This window comes from Erpetoichthys calabaricus, chromosome 13 (assembly GCF_900747795.2).
Source record: "Erpetoichthys calabaricus chromosome 13, fErpCal1.3, whole genome shotgun sequence".
In the NCBI taxonomy this organism is placed as follows: domain Eukaryota; kingdom Metazoa; phylum Chordata; class Cladistia; order Polypteriformes; family Polypteridae; genus Erpetoichthys; species Erpetoichthys calabaricus.
The window spans coordinates 132,960,135-132,982,463 of NC_041406.2; the positions used below are offsets into that span (position 1 = coordinate 132,960,135).

General features: G+C 38.1%; 1 protein-coding gene across 1 annotated transcript in view; it reads right to left on the reverse strand.

Moving 5' to 3' along the window:
• LOC114663832 (ectonucleotide pyrophosphatase/phosphodiesterase family member 3-like) overlaps positions 1–22,329 on the reverse strand; it is a 196,643-nt gene that overhangs the window by 141,541 nt on the left and 32,773 nt on the right. The window contains exons 4-6 of the mRNA XM_051935499.1: positions 20,528–20,653; positions 6,917–6,977; positions 792–889 (exon numbers count right to left, since the gene is read on the reverse strand). Coding sequence (XP_051791459.1) covers positions 792–889; positions 6,917–6,977; positions 20,528–20,653 — 285 coding nt within the window. The remainder of the gene's footprint in view (positions 1–791; positions 890–6,916; positions 6,978–20,527; positions 20,654–22,329) is intronic.

A 22,329-nucleotide genomic window follows, 5' to 3' on the forward strand; every position in this document is an offset into this window, starting at 1 on the left:
GAAAACAATAGATGTTATGCTGAGGGGAAACAGATCAAGATGGTTAAAGCATGGGGTGTAACAAGTAGAGGGTGGTCTGGGTACACCAATATGGAGATGGGAGAGATGAGACCCAGAGGAAGGCCAAAGATGATAAGGTTAGAGGTGGTGTCAGGTGACATGAGAAAAATGGGTTTCACCCCAAAAATATGCTCAGCACTATAGTTAGTGAAGTTAACAGATTTGACAAACAAGCAGGTAAACCTGAAAACAAAGATAATGATGATGATGATGATGATGATGACCCAATAATCATTTTTTTGATCCCACATTTATCCTTTACAGCGTTACATTAAACCACTGTTTATCCCAACAGTCCTAGGCTAAAGGTGACAACCAGCATTGGATGGAATACCAATACAATTTAGCACACTCTCTTATGGGTAATGTCGCAAATTTCAAATGCTTGCCCATCTTTGATATGTTGGGAATATTAGAATATGAAAACGTCACACAGACATGACAAAGCAGGGAATTAAGCCCAGGCCTCTGGACCTAAGAGGCAGTATTGCTACCACTTCATTTTCATTTCATTTACATGTTGGTGAAAGAAACCAAAAAATATTTGAATAAACCTAAAAACTATTTTTAAATTTAACTGTACAGGATAACCATAAAACTGTATAAAAATGTAAATTAGTCTGCAAAAAGAAAAAAATATATATTTCCACTTAACAACTGATGTTCGCATTTACTACTTACAGGATAGATTTAGTAGATATTTTATAAAAAAGGTGTACAATTATACTCACTTAGTTTATCCAAGACTGGAACAATTTTACTCCAGGTCATTAGATATTCTGCTCTTAATCCATCCAATGAAATTAGAATTACAGGCTGTTTTGAAAAACTGTATTTGGGATAAATCATATAATTCATCAAATCACAACACAAAAAAATTGCATTCCCCGAGCTTTACAAAAACAGCATTTGGAGTTTCATCTACTCAAAAGTACTGGCAACCCTGAAATGGTATGCAATTTGTGAAGCTTTTTCTTAATGAAGGTTATATCTGTCACTTAAAAAATGTTTCTAAACACTGCTTCCAAGCATCTTGCAAAAGTTACTTTGCTTTCATGACATTGGTACATTAAACAGTTCTTGTTTTGTGTTTTATAATTACTAAAGAACATTTTTTTACAGAAGCTTTAAATATTTAAGTCGTATTTATGTAAAGAATCTCTCCTTCAAGAAAGGAACTGCAGGAATGTACCACATAAAAACCTCTTATGCAAAACTCCTAACAGTGTTGCAAACCATAGGTGAACTAACTGTACAGTCTGGTACAGAATTAAACAGTGAAAGATGTCAAGTTATAAACTTAAGCCAAACCACATTTTGCAAACTACAGATTATCACAGTATACTATTGTGAAAATAAAGCAGTAACTTTGTGTCTGATAAGGTAGCTTGATTTCCATAAAGGAGAACAGTAATGTTTTTCTGTCTTTATCACTCTTTCACGTTGGTACTTTGAAACAATCCCTTGAATTAACGCAGCATTTATAGGACCAGTTGGTCATGCATGGTTCACCTGTAACTTACAATGCTCTGTTGATACTTGGGATTTTGTGTTCTTCTATAAGTGATGTTACAGATCCACTCTTTTCTGCTGATTTAAACAAAAATGGCTGCATTGCTTCATGCAGCATTTTATATTTTTTTAAGCAGTCCCAGACTGCTGTGGGTGGATGGTGACAAAAAAGGGATTAATCTAAGAAACATGGACATGCTTTAAATATCTTTCACTTTTTAAAATTTCAGATAACATAGCATGGACTCTAGCAATCCAGGGTTCAGGTGCTAGAACGGGATGAGAACAAAGCTAATGCCCTGAACTAATTTTTAATAGATTTTCTTTCCCTCTGCCACCTTTTTTCCAATGGCCATTCTCCCCAAATCACCCTTACTACATCAACAACTCCCACCACATCAACTGGAATGGCCAATGATGAGTCCACCTTTGACCATCTGTATGGGCTGTCTATAACTGAACACCACATAAGGAGACAAATGAGGAAGCTGCACATAGGAAAAGCCACAGGACCAGAGAGAGGCAGTCCGAATTCTTAAGGCCTGCGTTGACCAACTTTGTGGTGTCCCCTGTCACATGTTTAGTCTGTCCCTAAGGCTTCAGAGAGTGCCTCTGGAAAACATTCTGTATTGTTCCTGTTCCAAAGAAGGCAGGTGCCTCTTCACCTATTGAATACAGACCAGTGGCACTTACGTCTCACATCATGAAGACCTTTGAGAAGCTTATCCTGGATTATATGAGTCCTTTGTGGTAGACCACCTGGACCCACTGCAGAGTCGGGGGTTCAATTATCTATCTGTTCCACAAGGCTTATTGTCTTCTCGATAAAGTTGGCAGCACTGTGAGGATTATGCTTTTTTTATTGCTTTTCTTTTTTTTTTTTAAATTTCGGAGATATGCAGGTGGATCAGCCTATGGTGACCTTGATGATGGACTAACTTTCAGGTAGACTGGACTTTGTGAGATTCAAGGATTGTGTTTCTGATATGGATGTGAGCAACCCTGCAGCACCACAAGGAACAGTCCTGTCCAATTTTGTCTTCACTCTGTACACCTCAGACCATAAACATAACACCAGGTCATGTCACTTGCAAAACGTCTCAGATGATTCTGCGATAACGCCTTGTTTTGTTAAAAGGGATGAAACAGAGTATATGAGTCAGGTGGAGAATATGGATTCTTGGTGCAGACTCAACATCAGCAAAACTAAAGAACTGGTTATTCACTTTCATTGCATCAAAGAGACTCCATGTCCAGTCACTAGCCAGGGAGTGGCTATAGAGGTAGAGGTGGTGCACTCCTACAAGTACTTGGTAGTCCATCTGAACTTGTCTCATAACACAGGGAAACTATATAATAAGGGCAGAGCAGGCGGAGATCACATTCCTTTAACATGGGTAGCGACATAACTTCACGTCTTCTACAACTCTTGTGATGACCAGGGTGTTTTCTACACTGTGATGTGCCGGGATGGTAACATCCCTTCACGAGAAGCCCACTGAATCAACAACCTAATTAAAAGGGCAGGCTCAGTTATTGGACACACTCTGGACCCCTTCAAGGGCATAGCAAAGGAGAGAATTAAAAACGAGTGCCATTATGAACAATGCTGTACATCCCCTCTCTGATACACTAACACAGAGTACTTTAAGCCAACAAATTACTCAGCAGGAGTGTGTCAGGAAACACTACTGGGGCTCCTTTATACCAACAACAAAATGTCTGCATAATGCCTCACTGTGACTGTAACTGTCTAGTCAAAAGATTTCCTTCTTTTCAATTTTCTTCATTTTTAGTCATTCTGGTGTGTATTTAGATCATTGTGTGTGTGTGTGTGCGTGTGTTGGGGTGTGTGTGTGTGTATTTATTTATTTCTTTAAAGAGCTTCTGTAAAAAGCCAAATTTCCCCCTAATGGTATATACAATTGTATTGATATCAACAGGCTGTTGCAGACTGGAATGGTGTACTGGGTTCTTATACTTAATTAAATCACACTCTCCATGAAGAATTGTTAGACATGAGTAAGACCAATCTCCTTATGTAAGTATTCACAATTAAAAAAGCACAAATTATACCAAAAAAGGTCAGTTCAAATGCATACTTTTAAATATACAGAACAAAGATAAATTATTACTTGCCCAGAGGTTTGATGCAATACATCACCTACACTTTCCGAAATACGTTTTAACTCCCATCCATTCAGAGAGAAAGGCAGATTAAAATCCAAAATGAAAGAATGTGAATCTTTCGTTTTTGATATTATGAACAAAAAGTACTTTTTTTCTGAATACAAATATTTAATCTACATAGCCTCAATTTTCATAGAAAAATATTTTAATAGTTTTATAATTTTAATAAACAAACTTTTTATTTAAGTGTGAAATGATGGTGCAGTGGTTCAAGCTACTTTCTCTTAGCTCCAGAGAACTGGCTTTGATTTCTTGTACTATTACTTTGTGTGTTGTTTTCATTTTTCCCCCCATGTCCTTGTTAGAAAACTCTAGACAAGAACAGGCCATTCAGGCCAACAAAGCTCACAATACCTCATTTGGAGTGATGGAGAAATGTATACATCTGTGCATTACCTCACGCACAATAAGGGCATTCAAAATTTTGTAAGAAATTAGAGAAATGGCTGGTTGTGACATAGCCAAGTCATCACTATTGGCAAAACTGCATTTTCCTTGTGGAGAAAAAAATGTTACCAACACTCTCATTTCGGCTGACAGTGCAAGTCTTTTCCACATAGATGAAGCATTTACATGAAGTGCAATCTTTGTTATGAATATTATTCTACCTCCTTCAAATCAATATCAAGATACAAGCTCAATGTTGTCCGGAGTTCTTCTCCAAAAATTGCGCCTTTCCCGGAACACAAGTGCTGATGTCTACCTGAATGCCATCTTCATCCAGTTCCTTGTTTAGTTAGGACAGCTCACAAGCTCTCCAAATTCTGGTGAAGTTACAATTAGTTTCCTAAATTAGGAAAACTGATAACATTATATTACTACTAATCCTTAGAGTAGGACTAAATTTGCATCATTTTTGAGATTTTTGATTCAGTTAGGACATTTTCCTACTCTGAGACATTTGATAAATACAGGCCTGGACTGAGCAAGCTGGAACCTTTTTTTTTTTTTTGCAAAATGCTTTGTATGTGTAGTTCCTTGGGTATACAGTGGTGTGAAAAACTACTTGCCCCCTTCCTGATTTCTTATTCTTTTGCATGTTTGTCACACAAAATGTTTCTGATCATCAAACACATTTAACCATTAGTCAAATATAACACAAGTAAACACAAAATGCAGTTTTTAAATGATGGTTTTTATTATTTAGGGAGAAAAAAAATCCAAACCTACATGGCCCTGTGTGAAAAAGTAATTGCCCCCTTGTTAAAAAATAACCTAACTGTGGTGTATCACACCTGAGTTCAATTTCCGTAGCCACCCCCAGGCCTGATTACTGCCACACCTGTTTCAATCAAGAAATCACTTAAATAGGAGCTGCCTGACACAGAGAAGTAGACCAAAGTAGCACCTCAAAAGCTAGACATCATGCCAAGATCCAAAGAAATTCAGGAACAAATGAGAACAGAAGTAATTGAGATCTATCAGTCTGGTAAAGGTTATAAAGCCATTTCTAAAGCTTTGGGACTCCAGCGAACCACAGTGAGAGCCATTATCCACAAACGGCAAAAACATGGAACAGTGGTGAACCTTCCCAGGAGTGGCCGGCCGACCAAAATTACCCCAAGAGCGCAGAGACGACTCATCCGAGAGGTCACAAAAGACCCCAGGACAACGTCTAAAGAACTGCAGGCCTCACTTGCCTCAATTAAGGTCAGTGTTCACGACTCCACCATAAGAAAGAGACTGGGCAAAAACGGCCTGCATGGCAGATTTCCAAGACGCAAACCACTGTTAAGCAAAAAGAACATTAGGGCTCGTCTCAATTTTGCTAAGAAACATCTCAATGATTGCCAAGACTTTTGGGAAAATACCTTGTGGACTGATGAGACAAAAGTTGAACTTTTTGGAAGGCAAATGTCCCGTTACATCTGGCGTAAAAGGAACACAGCATTTCAGAAAAAGAACATCATACCAACAGTAAAATATGGTGGTGGTAGTGTGATGGTCTGGGGTTGTTTTGCTGCTTCAGGACCTGGAAGGCTTGCTGTGATAGATGGAACCATGAATTCTACTGTCTACCAAAAAATCCTGAAGGAGAATGTCCGGCCATCTGTTCGTCAACTCAAGCTGAAGCGATCTTGGGTGCTGCAACAGGACAATGACCCAAAACACACCAGCAAATCCACCTCTGAATGGCTGAAGAAAAACAAAATGAAGACTTTGGAGTGGCCTAGTCAAAGTCCTGACCTGAATCCAATTGAGATGCTATGGCATGACCTTAAAAAGGCGGTTCATGCTAGAAAACCCTCAAATAAAGCTGAATTACAACAATTTTGCAAAGATGAGTGGGCCAAAATTCCTCCAGAGCGCTGTGAAAGACTCATTGCAAGTTATCGCAAACGCTTGATTGCAGTTATTGCTGCTAAGGGTGGCCCAACCAGTTATTAGGTTCAGGGGGCAATTACTTTTTCACACAGGGCCATGTAGGTTTGGATTTTTTTTTCTCCCTAAATAATAAAAACCACCATTTACAAACTGCATTTTGTGTTTACTTGTGTTATATTTGACTAATGGTTAAATGTGTTTTATGATCAGAAACATTTTGTGTGACAAACATGCAAAAGAATAAGAAATCAGGAAGGGGGCAAATAGTTTTTCACACCACTGTATGTGTACATACTGTAGTTTGTATTTTTATGTGTGCCCATCTAGTTTTTCTTGCACCACATGTGCCTCCAAATAATAATAGCCGATTCTTTGACCTGCTGCAAACATTTTCTGGCAACATTTTATTCTATCTGAATTTTTACCCATTAATTAAAAGCACAAGTCAACATACTGTATTATACATAAAACAAAACTGTAAATAGCAGAGGTTGTTACTGTAAACTCTTTTAAGCCAATTGTTGCCAGCTAAGGGAATGAGCAAAATTCTTAATCAGAGTCAGGCCAAGGTCAATGTCAGCAAATTTGCCTATCAATATATTTCTGCAAACAGAGCAGATCTGTGAAGTAAGAAGACAAACAATCATAACCAATATTAAACCCCTCTTTTGCTGAAATGAAGCATTACATTACAATATATTCCACACACATATAATAGTTTAAATAGCATACAATTTAAGCAAAATGCACTATTACAGTACAACTACAGAAAGTGTTTGTTTCTTCTTAATTTAAGTTTGGTAAAAGAAAACAAGGAAACCAAACTTACCTTGCAGGACAGCTTGGGACAGCAATCTCGTCACAGGCACCACTGACCCATTTGGATTGACCTAAATGGGTCAAAAAATAAACCATCTTTGATAAAATATGTCACAAAGAGTATTGAGGAAGCTGTTCCCCAATATCTCAGTAGCAGATAGTCAATCCATCCATGTTTTTGTGTTTTAATAAAACAAAAGCAAACAAGGCTAGTGTTCGTTTACAAAAGAAAATCTCCTTCTGTCTGATAAACCCCTTTATCCCTTGAGAGTAAACAGTATTTTCACAGTTTCTACACCAATACCCCATTCTCTTAATAAAGAAATTTAACACTAAAATATTATTATGAAAGAAGCCAAAACCTTAAAAAGATTCTTATGTGTGCTGGTGCGTACTAAAACAGCTTATCCATCTTTGGCACTTGCACACATTTTAAAATATCTTTCTACCTTTAAGCTTGGGTGTTTTGTGATACTGCGGTGGGTTGGCACCCTGCCCAGGATTGTTTCCTGCCTTGTGCCCTGTGTTGGCTGGAATTGGCTCCAGCAGACCCCCGTTACCCTGTGTTCGGATTCAGCGGGTTGGAAAATGGATGGATGGATGGATGTTTTGTGATATTTCCAAAATAAAGGTTTTCCACTGCAAAACAACTTCAAAGTCTGTCATTTACTTATTTCAGCTTGACTACCATGAAATAAGAAAAATTTATCCCTTTCCAAAATGTGGAATTCTTCTAGACTGCTGTAGAATTTCAAGATATTGAGAACAATATGCTGTAACAGAATGTGAAAATGTAAAGTATTTGTACTCCATTTGGGGGCATTGTATGATGATTAGGTAAATTCTTCTATAGCTCAAAATATAACTTATACCAGGCATGTTGTCATTCTTTTTAAGCCTGTTGTGACGTGTGAGTCCCTGTCTTCCACCCCAGGACATGAGGCTGAGTCTCAGTACTTTAGTAAAACCCGCTTTATTCAGCTTGAAACAGGAACAGCACGGTTATTTATTGTAGCGGGATCTGCCACTCTGCTATACACAGACACAGCAGTCAGGCAGAGTCGTGTCCAGGTTAATGGCCAAGTAACACTGTTCTCTGCATCAACAGCAGGTGCTCATAGCGTGGCCGCGATTTTTTCGGATTTGTTTTTGGGGCGAGCTGCTACAGCGGTTGGAGCTTGCTGTTGCCCCAGCAACTGATAGGCTGTCTTCAATAGACGCAGCGATCGCACTTTGGGACACTCTTCAGCTTGTCGTCCCATTGGGTGGAGCCCCAAAAGAGTTTTGAAATCTTACAATATACGTTAGATTATAGAGAATGATCTAGAAAAACTAGGAAGCATCTTCATTTTTAGAATTTTATAGTCAGTTAAAGGACAAACTTCTTCTTTCCGGCGTCTCCTATTTAGGGGTCACCACAGCGGGTCATCCATCTCCATCTATCCCTGTCTCTTTGTCATTTTCTGCCACACTGTCTGCCTTCAAGTCCTCCATCACTACATCCATAAACCTCCTATTTGGGGTTCCATCCTCAAAGTTCTTTTCCCTATGTTCCCCTTATTTGTCCCCTGCACGTGCCAAAACCATCTCAACCTCGCCTCTCTCACTTTGTCACCAAACTGTCGTACCTGTGTTGTCCCTCTAATATACTCATTTCTAATCCTGTCTACCCTCGTTACTTTGAGCGAAAATCATGGCATCTTCAACTCTGCCACTTCCAGCTCTGCCTCCTGTCTTTTCATCAGTGCCACTGACACTAAACCATACAACATACAGTAGCTAGTCTTCTTTTGTAACAACTTATAGCAAGTTAGGTGTCAGAGATTCACAGTTTTAAATTCTACAAACACTTTTTTTTTTAAAAACTGAGATTGCAACATTTCATGAATAAGGCTTCATATTTGAAAACTTAGAACAGCTATGTAATGCATGTTAAAATTATGCTTAATTGCAGACCTCAGTGGAGGAGTACTACAGGGAATTGATTTCTAATCACACTCCTGTCGAAGTTCTAAACGTCTCATTGTGATCCTGCCTACAGTTCCCCCATTCCTGCAGAAAACAGTAAAACTGCATTTAGTTCCACAAGGCATTAAATGAGTACCATGGGATAACAAAGAAATCCACGACTCAAAATGTAAACCAGGTACTTCATAATATCAAAAAGCCATTTGACAGTGACCACATCAGTCCTGAGGCATCTAACATACAGTATGGCTATTGCACAATGAAAAGGATAAACATCTATGACAGAAAGTGAAAGGCAGCTGGTATTCTTTCTCCTCAATGACACTGAAAATATACATGTGCTATTATAATGGATTTAAAGCTGTCATATTAAGTGTTTTTTTATTGGTGAATGATGCTCTTTTACAATAATCTGGGAACAACTTGCATTGTGACAAGAGAGCATCATCACTTGTAACTAGGTTGGTACATATTGTGTTTAAAGGGTGATATTTTTTAAAAACAGCAATTCAGTTATATGTAATATATTGGTGTGCAGTAGAACTTTGTCAACTGGGAGAATTTTTTGTATATCTCTTTTACCCTGGTTTAGCACATCAGGAGCCTCCTTTGTTAACTGTCACGTGGTGGGGAGTGGGCAGTCCATTACCTTCTGAAAAAATGCGGATGTGGCAGTTCAGTTGAGGAGATGTAAAAAAAATTAAAAAATGAACAGTGGGCTTTCTTTGTGAAAATAGAAGGCCCAAAGGAAGGTGGTACTTGGCCAAGAATGAGATGCCTTTCAGAAAAAAAAAATATGATTTGACTACAGCTATACTGAAACGCTGTCTCATGTACTGAATCACATGCACACACTCGCACGTACTGCATGTTGCTGCCCAAATGTGAATTGCTCCTACAGTCAACTGTAAAGTGATTACAGAAAAAAAACATGTAATTCTCCACCAATCCAGGGGGTGGTGATGTGTGATAATGCTCTCTTTTTTTTCTCCCTCTGCAGACTGAAAGATTGAAGGCGCTCCGCCAATGACGTCACTTCCAGTGTCAGTCCACCTGGACCCACCTCTTCCTGCACGGCAGCCATATGACCAGAAGAACCAGCATTTTCAGCAGTCTGACTAAGGGAAACCGGAAGCCTCTTTGCACTTCATACGTGTTTCCTTTAATGCCTTTTGCATGCATTAAATGGGGTTGCCCTTCAAGGTGCACATATATATATATATATATATATATATATATATATATATATATATATATATATATATATTCATAATTCATTCTCTGTAGACCTGGAATGAACCTAGTCGCTCTTCTCTGGACCTTTTCTAACATTGCTATGTCCTTTTTATAGCCTGGAGACCAAAACTGCACACAGTACTAAAGATGAGGCCTCACCAGTGTACTCCACACATCGTGCTATATAACCTAACATTCAGTTTGCCTTCTTAATGGCTTCTGAACACTGTTTGAAAGTTGATCGAGTAGAGTCCACTATGACTCCTAAATCCTTCTCATAAGGTGTACATTTCTTGACTTTTCAGACCTCCCATTGTGTATTTACAATGCAAACTTAACCAGCTTGTTATTTATATTCATATCTAAATCATTTATATATATTAAAAATAGCAGCAGCCCTAGCACTGACCTCTGCGGAACACCACTCTTAACATCGGCCAGTTCTGATGAGGTTCCTCGCACCATCAACCTCTGCACCCTGTCTCTGAGTCAATTTTGCACCCATCTACAAACATCACCCTGAACTCTTACTTCTTTAAGTTTCATGGCTAACCTCTTATGTGGCACCTTATCAAATAAAATAAATATCATATGCTCAACTTTAATCATACCCTTTTGTTGCTTCCTTATAGAATTCCAGAATGTTAATTAAATATGACCTCCCCTTTCTGAACCCAAGCTGACTGTTCAGAAAAACTCCTATCCATGTGCTGATCAATCGGTATCCTTACTAATTCCTTCCATTCATTTTCCTGTGGTGCACATTAAACTTACTGGCCTATAGTTTCTTGGATCTCCCCAGTCACCTTTTTTATATAACAGGATATTATGTGCCATTTTCCAGTCCTTTGGAATTTCCCCAGTGCGCAGCAACTCCTTAAAAATGCGCGTCAAGGGTTTATATATGTACTTGTTAGGCTCTTTAAGAACTCAAGGGTAAATATTAGCTCTCTATTTAGTTTGAGTAGCACTTCTCCCACTACAATTTTTAAATCACCTAGAACCTTCTTAGTAGTCCCATTTACCACTGCAAGGTGGTTATCCACTTCCTCACTTGTGAAGACTTTAGAAAAATGCAAGTTTAGAGCGTCCGCTATTTCACGGTCTGTATCTTTTAATTCCCCTTTACTATTTCTGAAGCACTTGACCTCCTCCTTGACTGTTCTTTTACAAATAAAATACTAAAAGAATCTCTTAGGGTCTTTTTTCGCCTTATCTGCTATATTCCTCTCCAACTGTCTTTTAGCCTCCTTAATATCCTTCTTAATGGTCTCCCTCATGTTCTCATATGCCCAATGACTCACTTTGGAGTTCTTAGTCTTATACTCCTTTTACAGCTTTTTGTTCCTTTGCAGCTTCTTTTTTTAACTCTTTATTAACCCACTGTGGAGTTTTTAAATTTCCTATTTATTCCAAATTTAGATATGTACCTGTCCTGCATTACAAGTAAAACATTTTTAAACCTGTTCCACTGCTTAAATGGTTATCCCAGTCTATCCTCCTTAGACTTTGGTGCATCTGCTCAAAATTTGCCCTACCAAAGTTCAGTTTACCAATTTTAGTCTTTGCATCCACACTCTTACAAAACTGTTGATCCTAGTGGTTCAATCACCTCTACACCTTCAGTTCTACAAAATACTAAATCCAGACAAGTTTCACCCCACATTGCTGCTTTAACATACTGTGTTAAAAAAAAACACTCACTGATTACTTCTGAAAACTCATGCTCTTGTGCATAGTTAAAGTTCCCCATGACTATAACATCTCCCTTTTAAATAATACTAAAAAGAGACTTGTGTTGAAATTACTGTCTACATTGGGTGGTCTATCACACTCCTAAAATAAGACCTCTTTCCCTAATGCTTTCTAGGCAAAGCCACATGTCCTCACTAAGATGGGGCTCATTGTCCAACTGAAGAGGACTTACATTTAAATTCTGTTTGACATAAACAGCAATCCCACCTCCTTTTCTCTTCTGTCTATCCTTCCTAAAAATGTGTATCCCTCTATGTTATACTCATTCCCCTCTATGTTATTTAGCCAGGTTTCCATTATTGCTATGATATCATAATTATGATGTGCTACATACAACTCCAGCTCACTTGACTTATTTTTGGTACTTCTAGCATTAAGGCAAGCTATTTTTAATGCACTATGCATTCTACATTTAAATATTGGTTTAGAATTTACATTACTACACATTTTTATTTTTACACTATTGTTTGTTCCTCCATGTACATTTCTAAACTTGTCCTGTCCTAAATTCCCTGCCCCGCAATACTCAAGTATAAACAATCCCTCGACTAACTTACTAATATGCCTCCCCAATACATTGGTGCCCCTATGTATCAGTTGTAATCAGTCGCAGCAGAACAGGTCCCATCTGTTCCAAAAGGAGTCCCAATGCCTCATAAACCTATACTCTTCTACCCTACACCAAGATTTGAGCCATGCGTTAAGCCTTCTAATCTCCTCAATCTTACCTGGATGATGCATGGCACAGGCTGAACTTCAGTGTAGACTACATTATGAGTTCTACTCCTCAGTCTGCCACCTAACTCTTTGAATCTGAATTGCAGAATTGACACACTACTCTTATGTATGTGATTTGTTCCAACATGGACAATGACAACTGGATCCATCTCCACAATGGCCAAGAGCCTATCCATCCTTTCAGGGAGGTCTCCCACCTGTGCACTCGGAAGGCAACACACTATGCTAGACTGTCTCTGGACCAAACCTGTGCTTCAATGTCTCAATGATCACTACCTGTCTCTTTCTGGGAACTGGTTTTCAGGTAGCCTGTTGAGCCCCACATCCATGCCTATCACCTCAGAATCATCAGAGATAACATCACATTCCACAAGGACCTAAAAACGGTTTGACAGTTCCAATTCTGGGGTTGATTCCCGCCATGGTCAGTGTGCACCTTTAACCTTGAGCCTTGTGACCATAACCCACCTATCTTTACCTGTCTGGTCTGAAATCTCCTCCCACACCACCTTAGGGATACACAATATTTCTCTGAAGGACACCTGGGCCAGGTCCGTCAATTCTCGACTGCAACGAAGTTAACAACCCTGAGCTTGAGGTGTTGGATCAGCTGGAATCTCCTGCAGATGTAGCCCTCATAGAAAACTGGCTCCTTCAAGCTGTCATTTAGAAAGTCCGACATCCAACAGGACTTGCATTGCACTGGTCTCAGTATTCAAATTTGATTTAGGTTTACTAAAACAGCCTTAACTTTTTCTTTTTTTTTAATTAAAATTAAATAATTTAATTTAAATGGTGGGCGGCATGGTGGCACAGTGGTAGCACTGCTGCCTCGCAGTTAGGAGACCTGGGTTTGTTTCCTGGGTTCTCCCTGCATGGAGTTTGCATGTTCTCCCCATGTCTGCGTGGGTTTCCTCCGGGTGCTCCGGTTTCCTCCCACAGTCCAAAGACATGCAGGTTATGTGCATTGGCGATCCTAAATTGTCTGTAGTGTGTGCTTGGTGCGTGTGTGTGTGCCCTGCGGTGGGCTGATGCCCTGTCCGGGATTTCTTCCCGGGCAAAACTAAAAAAATTTAGGCCAGAGAAATTAGGTTGTAGAAGCTATTTTACACCTTCTGGCCCTTTATGCTCCCGAAATATTCTCCCTGTCAACTGCCTGTTGTTTGCCCTTCAATGAGGTTAACTTAACTTTTCTTTGTCTGTTCTCCTAACTTTGTGCTCCTCTTATTCCTTACTAAAAACATCTCCACTCACATTGTTTGGATTCCCTGTATTAATGAACCCACATAACTGCTCTACTTCCAGACCACTAAGTCCTAGGAAACAGAAAAAAGCAGCATATCCTTTTTTATCCTAAACTCAAGATGCCATTTTCCTCTCTGCTTTAGTTACTTTTCTGTATTTGATTTAAAGCTCACATCTTTCAGACAGGGTGTATCCAGGAACTGATTTTTGGATGTGCCTGAGCAAGATGGTCCTCCAGGTTGTAACTGACCTTCCTGCCAGCATCGCCCACAAAACAATTTACAATCGGTGTAATTAAACAGAAACATTAGTGGAGCTTTATATTTACATCAGGAGCTAAATTGTGGTATAGAAGGAATAGAAGAATAGAAGGAATTTTACTTGCTTAGAAGGGACTTTAAAAGCTTGGGGGGTTTCAACCTAAGGTTTATAAAAATGTTTATATCTGTGCCACATTAATTAGTGAATACCAAGATAATTCAAGAAATTATTATTTATGCATACTCTTTAAAACTGCTTCTGTAATAACACAAATTTCAAATTACATATTTTAGAAAAATCACTTTGCCGGGTTTGAAATATTTGCTGTTGTGAGAATTAGGTTTACATAAGTTTATGATGCAGACATTAGCTGTGTGTTGGACAATCCAAATTACATCATATTTCAAATGTCACCTAATGCTTTAACTATCCAAACGCTCCCTTTTTACATTTGTTCTATAACATTAAGTCCACCTTTGTGAAATCAAACTTTTCAAGTGACAATTAATCCATTATTTCAGAATTCATTGCAGCCATTATTTGGCTGATTTTATGTTGTCTCCCATAAGCAATTAGACTTTATTATTTACAATTAGTCACTGAACCTGACTGACCACAAATTTGTTCAATTTGCTTCCATGTCATTCAAATATTGAATGTGTCCTTTGTACAGTAGTTCCACTTTGTTCATCACATTTTAGTTGCTACAATGAGCATTACTTTGGCGTCAAAAACAAAACAAACGACACAAAAATTATCATTTTCTGATTTGCTTTCAGCAGTAAAGGAAGTATGCTGTTTTACAATTAGAACCTGGCTAACTATGTGTCTGTGCTGGTGCACGGGGTGAGGCACTTTAGTAAGGTTCACATACAGTGGTGTGAAAAACTATTTGCCCCCTTCCTGATTTCTTATTCTTTTGCATGTTTGTCACACAAAATGTTTCTGATCATCAAACACATTTAACCATTAGTCAAATATAACACAAGTAAACACAAAATGCAGTTTGTAAATGGTGGTTTTTATTATTTAGGGAGAAAAAAAAATTCAAACCTACATGGCCCTGTGTGAAAAAGTAATTGCCCCCTGAACCTAATAACTGGTTGGGCCACCCTTAGCAGCAATAACTGCAATCAAGCGTTTGCGATAACTTGCAATGAGTCTTTTACAGCGCTCTGGAGGAATTTTGGCCCACTCATCTTTGCAAAATTGTTGTAATTCAGCTTTATTTGAGGGTTTTCTAGCATGAACCGCCTTTTTAAGGTCATGCCATAGCATCTCAATTGGATTCAGGTCAGGACTTTGACTAGGCCACTCCAAAGTCTTCATTTTGTTTTTCTTCAGCCATTCAGAGGTGGATTTGCTGGTGTGTTTTGGGTCATTGTCCTGTTGCAGCACCCAAGATCGCTTCAGCTTGAGTTGACAAACAGATGGCCGGACATTCTCCTTCAGGATTTTTTGGTAGACAGTAGAATTCATGGTTCCATCTATCACAGCAAGCCTTCCAGGTCCTGAAGCAGCAAAACAACCCCAGACCATCACACTACCACCACCATATTTTACTGTTGGTATGATGTTCTTTTTCTGAAATGCTGTATTCCTTTTACGCCAGATGTAACGGGACATTTGCCTTCCAAAAAGTTCAACTTTTGTCTCATCAGTCCACGAGATATTTTCCCAAAAGTCTTGGCAATCATTGAGATGTTTCTTAGCAAAATTGAGACGAGCCCTAATGTTCTTTTTGCTTAACAGTGGTTTGCGTCTTGGAAATCTGCCATGCAGGCCGTTTTTGCCCAGTCTCTTTCTTATGGTGGAGTCGTGAACACTGACCTTAATTGAGGCAAGTGAGGCCTGCAGTTCTTTAGACGTTGTCCTGGGGTCTTTTGTGACCTCTCGGATGAGTCGTCTCTGCGCTCTTGGGGTAATTTTGGTCGGCCGGCCACTCCTGGGAAGGTTCACCACTGTTCCATGTTTTTGCCATTTGTGGATAATGGCTCTCACTGTGGTTTGCTGGAGTCCCAAAGCTTTAGAAATGGCTTTATAACCTTTACCAGACTGATAGATCTCAATTACTTCTGTTCTCATTTGTTCCTGAATTTCTTTGGATCTTGGCATGATGTCTAGCTTTTGAGGTGCTTTTGGTCTACTTCTCTGTGTCAGGCAGCTCCTATTTAAGTGATTTCTTGATTGAAACAGGTGTGGCAGTAATCAGGCCTGGGGGTGGCTACGGAAATTGAACTCAGGTGTGATACACCACAGTTAGGTTATTTTTTAACAAGGGGGCAATTACTTTTTCACACAGGGCCATGTAGGTTTGGATTTTTTTTTCTCCCTAAATAATAAAAACCACCATTTACAAACTGCATTTTGTGTTTACTTGTGTTATATTTGACTAATGGTTAAATGTGTTTGATGATCAGAAACATTTTGTGTGACAAACATGCAAACGAATAAGAAATCAGGAAGGGGGCAAATAGTTTTTCACACCACTGTATAGGGCTCTGTGTGCTGGTAGGGTAACAAGCAAAAGTCAAGGCGAGTTTCTAAATGGAGCGACTATTTAGCACTGTGATTATGCCAGTTAGCAGGACATACTTCATTGCTAAATACGGATATGCTACATTTGGTTTTTAAAGCCGAACTAATGTCCAGTCATATAATCTCTAAAATGTGACAAATGTAGTGAAAGCACATATGTTATACAGTATATTTGAAAGGTAGGTTGGTGAGTGTAATGCAGTCTACCAGTTCAAGTGCAGGTCCAGCTCATATTTTACTTCTGGACCAGCACACGACTAAGCAATAACAAAGTCCGATCAGTCATATAAGATACTTAGAAAACTGCACAGCAAATGGGGTTTTATAGGAGTTCAGAAATAATGAATGGATTAATGTAAATCAGACAAAACTGGTCTCATACAGGAAAAAATAATAAAAGGAGGGACAGATGTTTAAAATTAAAGCTCCAGGATTTTGTCATATTTTGAAAATTGAATCAATTTTTCTGATCTGTTACTTTTTAGTTTGTTTTTAACCAGCTAATGAGGAAAATATAAATCTTAACAATAGCAGATTTTGCAGATCTGACAGGTGTTTTCTCTGACAAACCATATTGTTACAAAACCAGATTTAAAGACGTTGTTTATATTAAAATGTCCTGAATTATCTTGGAACTCACTAATTCAACAGTACAGATATAATAATGTTTAATTTTTTATGTTTAGTCAGAGAATACATTTGTAATGTGCACATGGTAAGATAAATTAGGTAGCCTCCTGAAATCATCCTTTATAAACCCTATGCTGAAATCCCCTCAAGGTTAATGAAGGGAGTGTTGTTACTGGGGGGCTGAACAGGATTTTTGTTTTTGCTGCGGTACCCAAAGGTATTGAGTATCATGAAATTTTACTGGCATTGGTATCAGATACTAATTGTACTTTGTGAATGATTTGGGCACATAAGATCCTAAACATGTTATTCTGAACACACACACGGGGGGAGAAGTAAGCTGCTGTCAGTGGTCTTGTTGCCTGTCAGCCCATCCCATACCTGCCTTGGTGTGTTTACTGGCTTATACTGTACATACATACTGTACGTGTTCTGTGTGCCTTGATGATGCTCTATTCTGGTGTTGTGTGCATCGTTATTATAGGGTATAGCAATCAATTAATATAATATTTAATACATTTTTATGTTTTGCCTACAGCTTTCCCTGTGGTATTTAGAATGTTTAATGTGTTTATTTTATAGTTATATTTGTTTGCTGTTCTTTGGCTACCCCTGGTTTGGCTTCTGAGTGAAAGGTCTGTTCCACTGATGTTAATTCATCTGCTGGAGGGCAGAATGTCTGCCGATAGTGGCACTGATTTCTTGTTATGATCCATGTCTTTAGTGTAGCATTGCTCACATTAATTTAATTTCAACTCTTTGAATGTGCTTTAATAAAGTAGTCTTTGTTTTGATTATTTCAAATAGTATATTTTGTATACATTAAATTCCTGTCAGCAAACAGGCTCCCAGAAGTCAGTAGTAGTTGAAATGACAACAGAACCTCTGCCTGTAATGACAGTGACTGGACAGTCTGAGCAAATCTCCATGGCACATCACACACAGCCCTGTTACAAAATATTTCAAGAACAGAAATGTGACAGCCGTCTGTTTGATGAAGTAAACAAAAAAATAAATACTCTCCAACTTTCGATATAGTTAACCCAATCCGTTAATGCACCTGAAGTTTGCCTATTCATGCTTACATTTTCCAGCTTATTAAAAAAGTAAAAGTAATTATTTTGTAACAATTACAATCAGTAGGTGAGCAAATTTAAAAGCAACGTTTTATATCATTTCAAGATCATTTCCTGTGCTCGTGTACTTTTCCTAATTTCTTAAATTTTAAATATGTAAATAACTGAGGTATACTTTATATTACATACAAAGAATGATATTTGAGTGGGGCAGCACTTCAGTTTTATGGTTCATTTGGCCCCAAAGCCTCAATGTCAAACTCCACTCATGGTTGGCTCACATTCATTTTGGCCACATCTGCTACTCCACTAAAGGAGACACGAAAATTGGTGAAAATGGTGTACTATAGCAAAATCTCGCTACCTGCCTCAGCCGCCTCTGAAAGGCCGATTAGCATTACAGGACTTGTTTTTAGTGCAAGAAGAGCAAGGCTACATTCCCAACATTTTGAGAGTTGGCTACACCTAAAAAATAAGCAAAAACGTCTTTAGCTTTAGATAAAGATAGGAGGAGACAAGTTGTAGAAAGAGAGGACCAAGGAAGGTTGGGGTGAAAGTGATACAAAAAGGAAAAGAGGGTAGAAGGAAGAGGATAGTTAAAAAAAGGAAGAAAAAAGGAGGAGAGAGTGATATGCAGGAGGAAAGGGCAAACTGATTTGTTTGCACAGTTATATTAGAAATGGATACTGTTGTTAGTGCTTTTAGGTTATAATAAAATGTTTGTTTGGCAAAAACAAAGCTGCCTTGTTTATTTGTATTGTGTAAGAACTTGTTTGACTACATAAAAAACAAGGAAAGATCCTATATTTACTTGTACACAAGATACTTAAGTATACATTTATTAGATGTTTAAAATGTCTACTTGAAGACTTTTCTCATATTTTGACTGATTTTCTAGAAAGGTATCTCAACGTTTACTCAAGTATGACTATTACTATAACTTATAACAGTGAACATTTTTTTTAACCTGGGACTACTTAACATTTCTAACATTTGTATATTGTTACAGAAATGATTGTTTTCCAAAAAAGTATCAGAGGAATCCAAATTTTGATTGTAAAAGCAATTATTTTCTTTTCATATTGTATTAAATGATTAGATTCTCATCTGAAGTTTTTTTCTCCAGCTTCATTTCCAGTCATATCATGACCCAGTGTTATGTTAGAGGTTTTCATACAACTGTTAACCAGAAGAATAAGGGTCTCTGCAGTATTGGTTTAAATAACAAATCCAAATTAAAAATAAGGTAAATTGATAAAAAAAGTCTTTGTAAAATTGTATGGATATTTTTTTCACTATTTTCTATGTACTAAATGTATTCATCTTTTACTTTGATTCCTTCATTGTGTTTCTAGACATAGAGGTTGTTTAACCCTTGTCTGCTTAAAATTACTTTCTAATATATGCATCAACAAACTAATAAGACTTGTACTGAAATCAATACATGCACCAATTAAATAAAATAGTTGTGAGTAATCCAATATATACATCATCAGACAGTTGGTGGTTTACTGAAAATAATATGTCTGCCACTAAACTGAACAAGCTATGTGGAAACCAGTATTGTGCCAGCACACCAAACGATCTGTACTGAAATCAATATGTGCATCGATAAACCAAATGAAGCCAATATGTATTGGTAAAATGTGAGTCGGTAAACAAAGAGTAAACCAGTGCATTAACCAGATAACCCAATGCAGCACAACCCATTCTCCAGTGTATTAGATGTAGAATAAGCAATACATGGTCCTTTAAACCAAGCAAGTTGTACTGAAACCAATGTATGCCCCACCAAAACTGATCATGTGTTAATAAAACCAATATATGAGCCAGGCAAAAACAATATATGCTTAAATAAATCAATGGATTTATGTGTAAATCAAGGTATAAACCAGCTAATCCATAGAGGGGCACATCACGCTAACTAATAGAGTTGCTATAGGATGAATACATGTGTAATATACAGTATATTGAACACATCTGCTGTTAAGCCAGACTTTGCGATTGATGATTCAAAATATGCACCAGCATCTGAGAATATACACCTGCATTTCAATATAGCTGCACTCCAATCAAATAATTATTTCCTAAACAGCACCTTATAATAGATTTGGTTTATATTGCACTTTTCAAGTATACTCCTAAGCATTTAAAAGTAACAAAATTTTTATTACCATGACAGATATTTTTATAATTTGTACAGCAGTCCCCCTTTTCAAGGCAGTCGTCTGAACAATGGCATTTGCTATTTTTCAGTCTTTTTTCTCCACAACGAATCCGAGTACACTCCCATAGTTCAGCTGAAAAATTTGGAAAAGGGAAATATTAAAATATTAGTAATAACATAGCAAACAAAACCTCAAATTATAAAGTTGAATCATTGACTTGAATTTCACCTATAATTATTAATAGATAAGAGTATCGTAAAAGTGTATTTGGGAGAATTTGTTTTAATTGAAATATAAAAGTAGCACAGTGATTTTTTTTAAATTTTCATTAAAGGACAGAAAAAGGCCGGCATCTTAGTAGAACCAAAATCAAATTTAATATATTAATAAAATAATAGCACATACTCATTCCCCATCAAACAAAATCACCTACCTCAAATCAAATCAATCAGGTCAAATTTATACATAGTTAAAAAAAAAAAAAAAAAAAAAAAAAGGAGCCTGTGTAGAATAAAAACCAACATTTCTAAGCAAAGCCGTATTAAAGTGCCATCTTGCTGTGTACTTGGGAAGACGAGACTGATTCAAGCGAGAGCGTACTGGCATCCCTTGAGAAACTTTAACTGATCAGGGCACAGCTTTTACTTCTCACATGATGAAACAATTCTGTGAAAGCATTGCTATTAAGTAATTAAGTACAACTGTTTACCATCCACAGATGAATGGTTTGACTGAACGATCTAACAAGATTTTAAAACAGATGATAAGGCGAGTCACTCATGATGACCCGACGTCTTGGGACTCTGTCCTGCCTTTTATCGGGAATCGCCGCAGGTGTCCACTGACTTGAGTCCTTTCGAGTGGTTATTTGGCAGGCGCCCACGAGGTATCTTGGATGTTGTACGTGAGGAATGGACAGGAATCGGGACAAAAGCTCACGGGCCGAGCTTTGCGGATCGAGTAATTTCGTTGCAAGATAGGATTTCTAAACTTTCTTCTATCATTGTGGAGCATCAGCAACATGAGCAGGAAACCTAGAAACGTCTATACGATAGCCGCTGTAAACTCCATGAATTCAAACCTGGTGATGATATTCTGGTTCTGATTCCATCTGACCTGCACAAATTCCTAGCAAAATGGCAGGCCCTGCCATTATTGAAGAGCGTATGGGGCTGGTGAATTACAAGGTTAGAATACCGTGCCGGCAGAAACCATTCCAGATTTTACATGTTAATCTCTTGAAGGAGTGGCGTGACCCGATGGGGGTTTGCTTTTCCTTGGCTGCTGTCTCTCACACCGATGTTGACATTGGTGCCGATTTGACTGACTTTCAAGACAGAGTTGCTAGCTTTGATTGAACAGAACACTGATCTTTTTTCAGACTTACCGGGCATGACTAACCTTGCAGAACATAAAATCACTACTGAACCCGGTGTTAGGGTGCAGGTGCACCCGTTTCGGATCCCAGAGGCGCGACGGAATATTGTGCGTGAGGAAGTCAGATAGATAGATAGATAGATAGATAGATAGATAGATAGATAGATAGATAGATAGATAGATAGATAGATAGATAGATAGATAGATAGATAGATAGATAGATAGATAGATAGATAGATACTTTATTAATCCCAAGGGGAAATTCACATACGCCAGCAGCAGCATACTGATAAAAACAATATTAAATTAAAAAGTGATAACAATGTAGGTATACAGACAGACAATAACTTTGTATAATGTTAACGTTTACCCCCCCGGGTGGAATTGAAGAGTCGCATAGTGTGGGGGAGGAACGATCTCCTCAGTCTGTC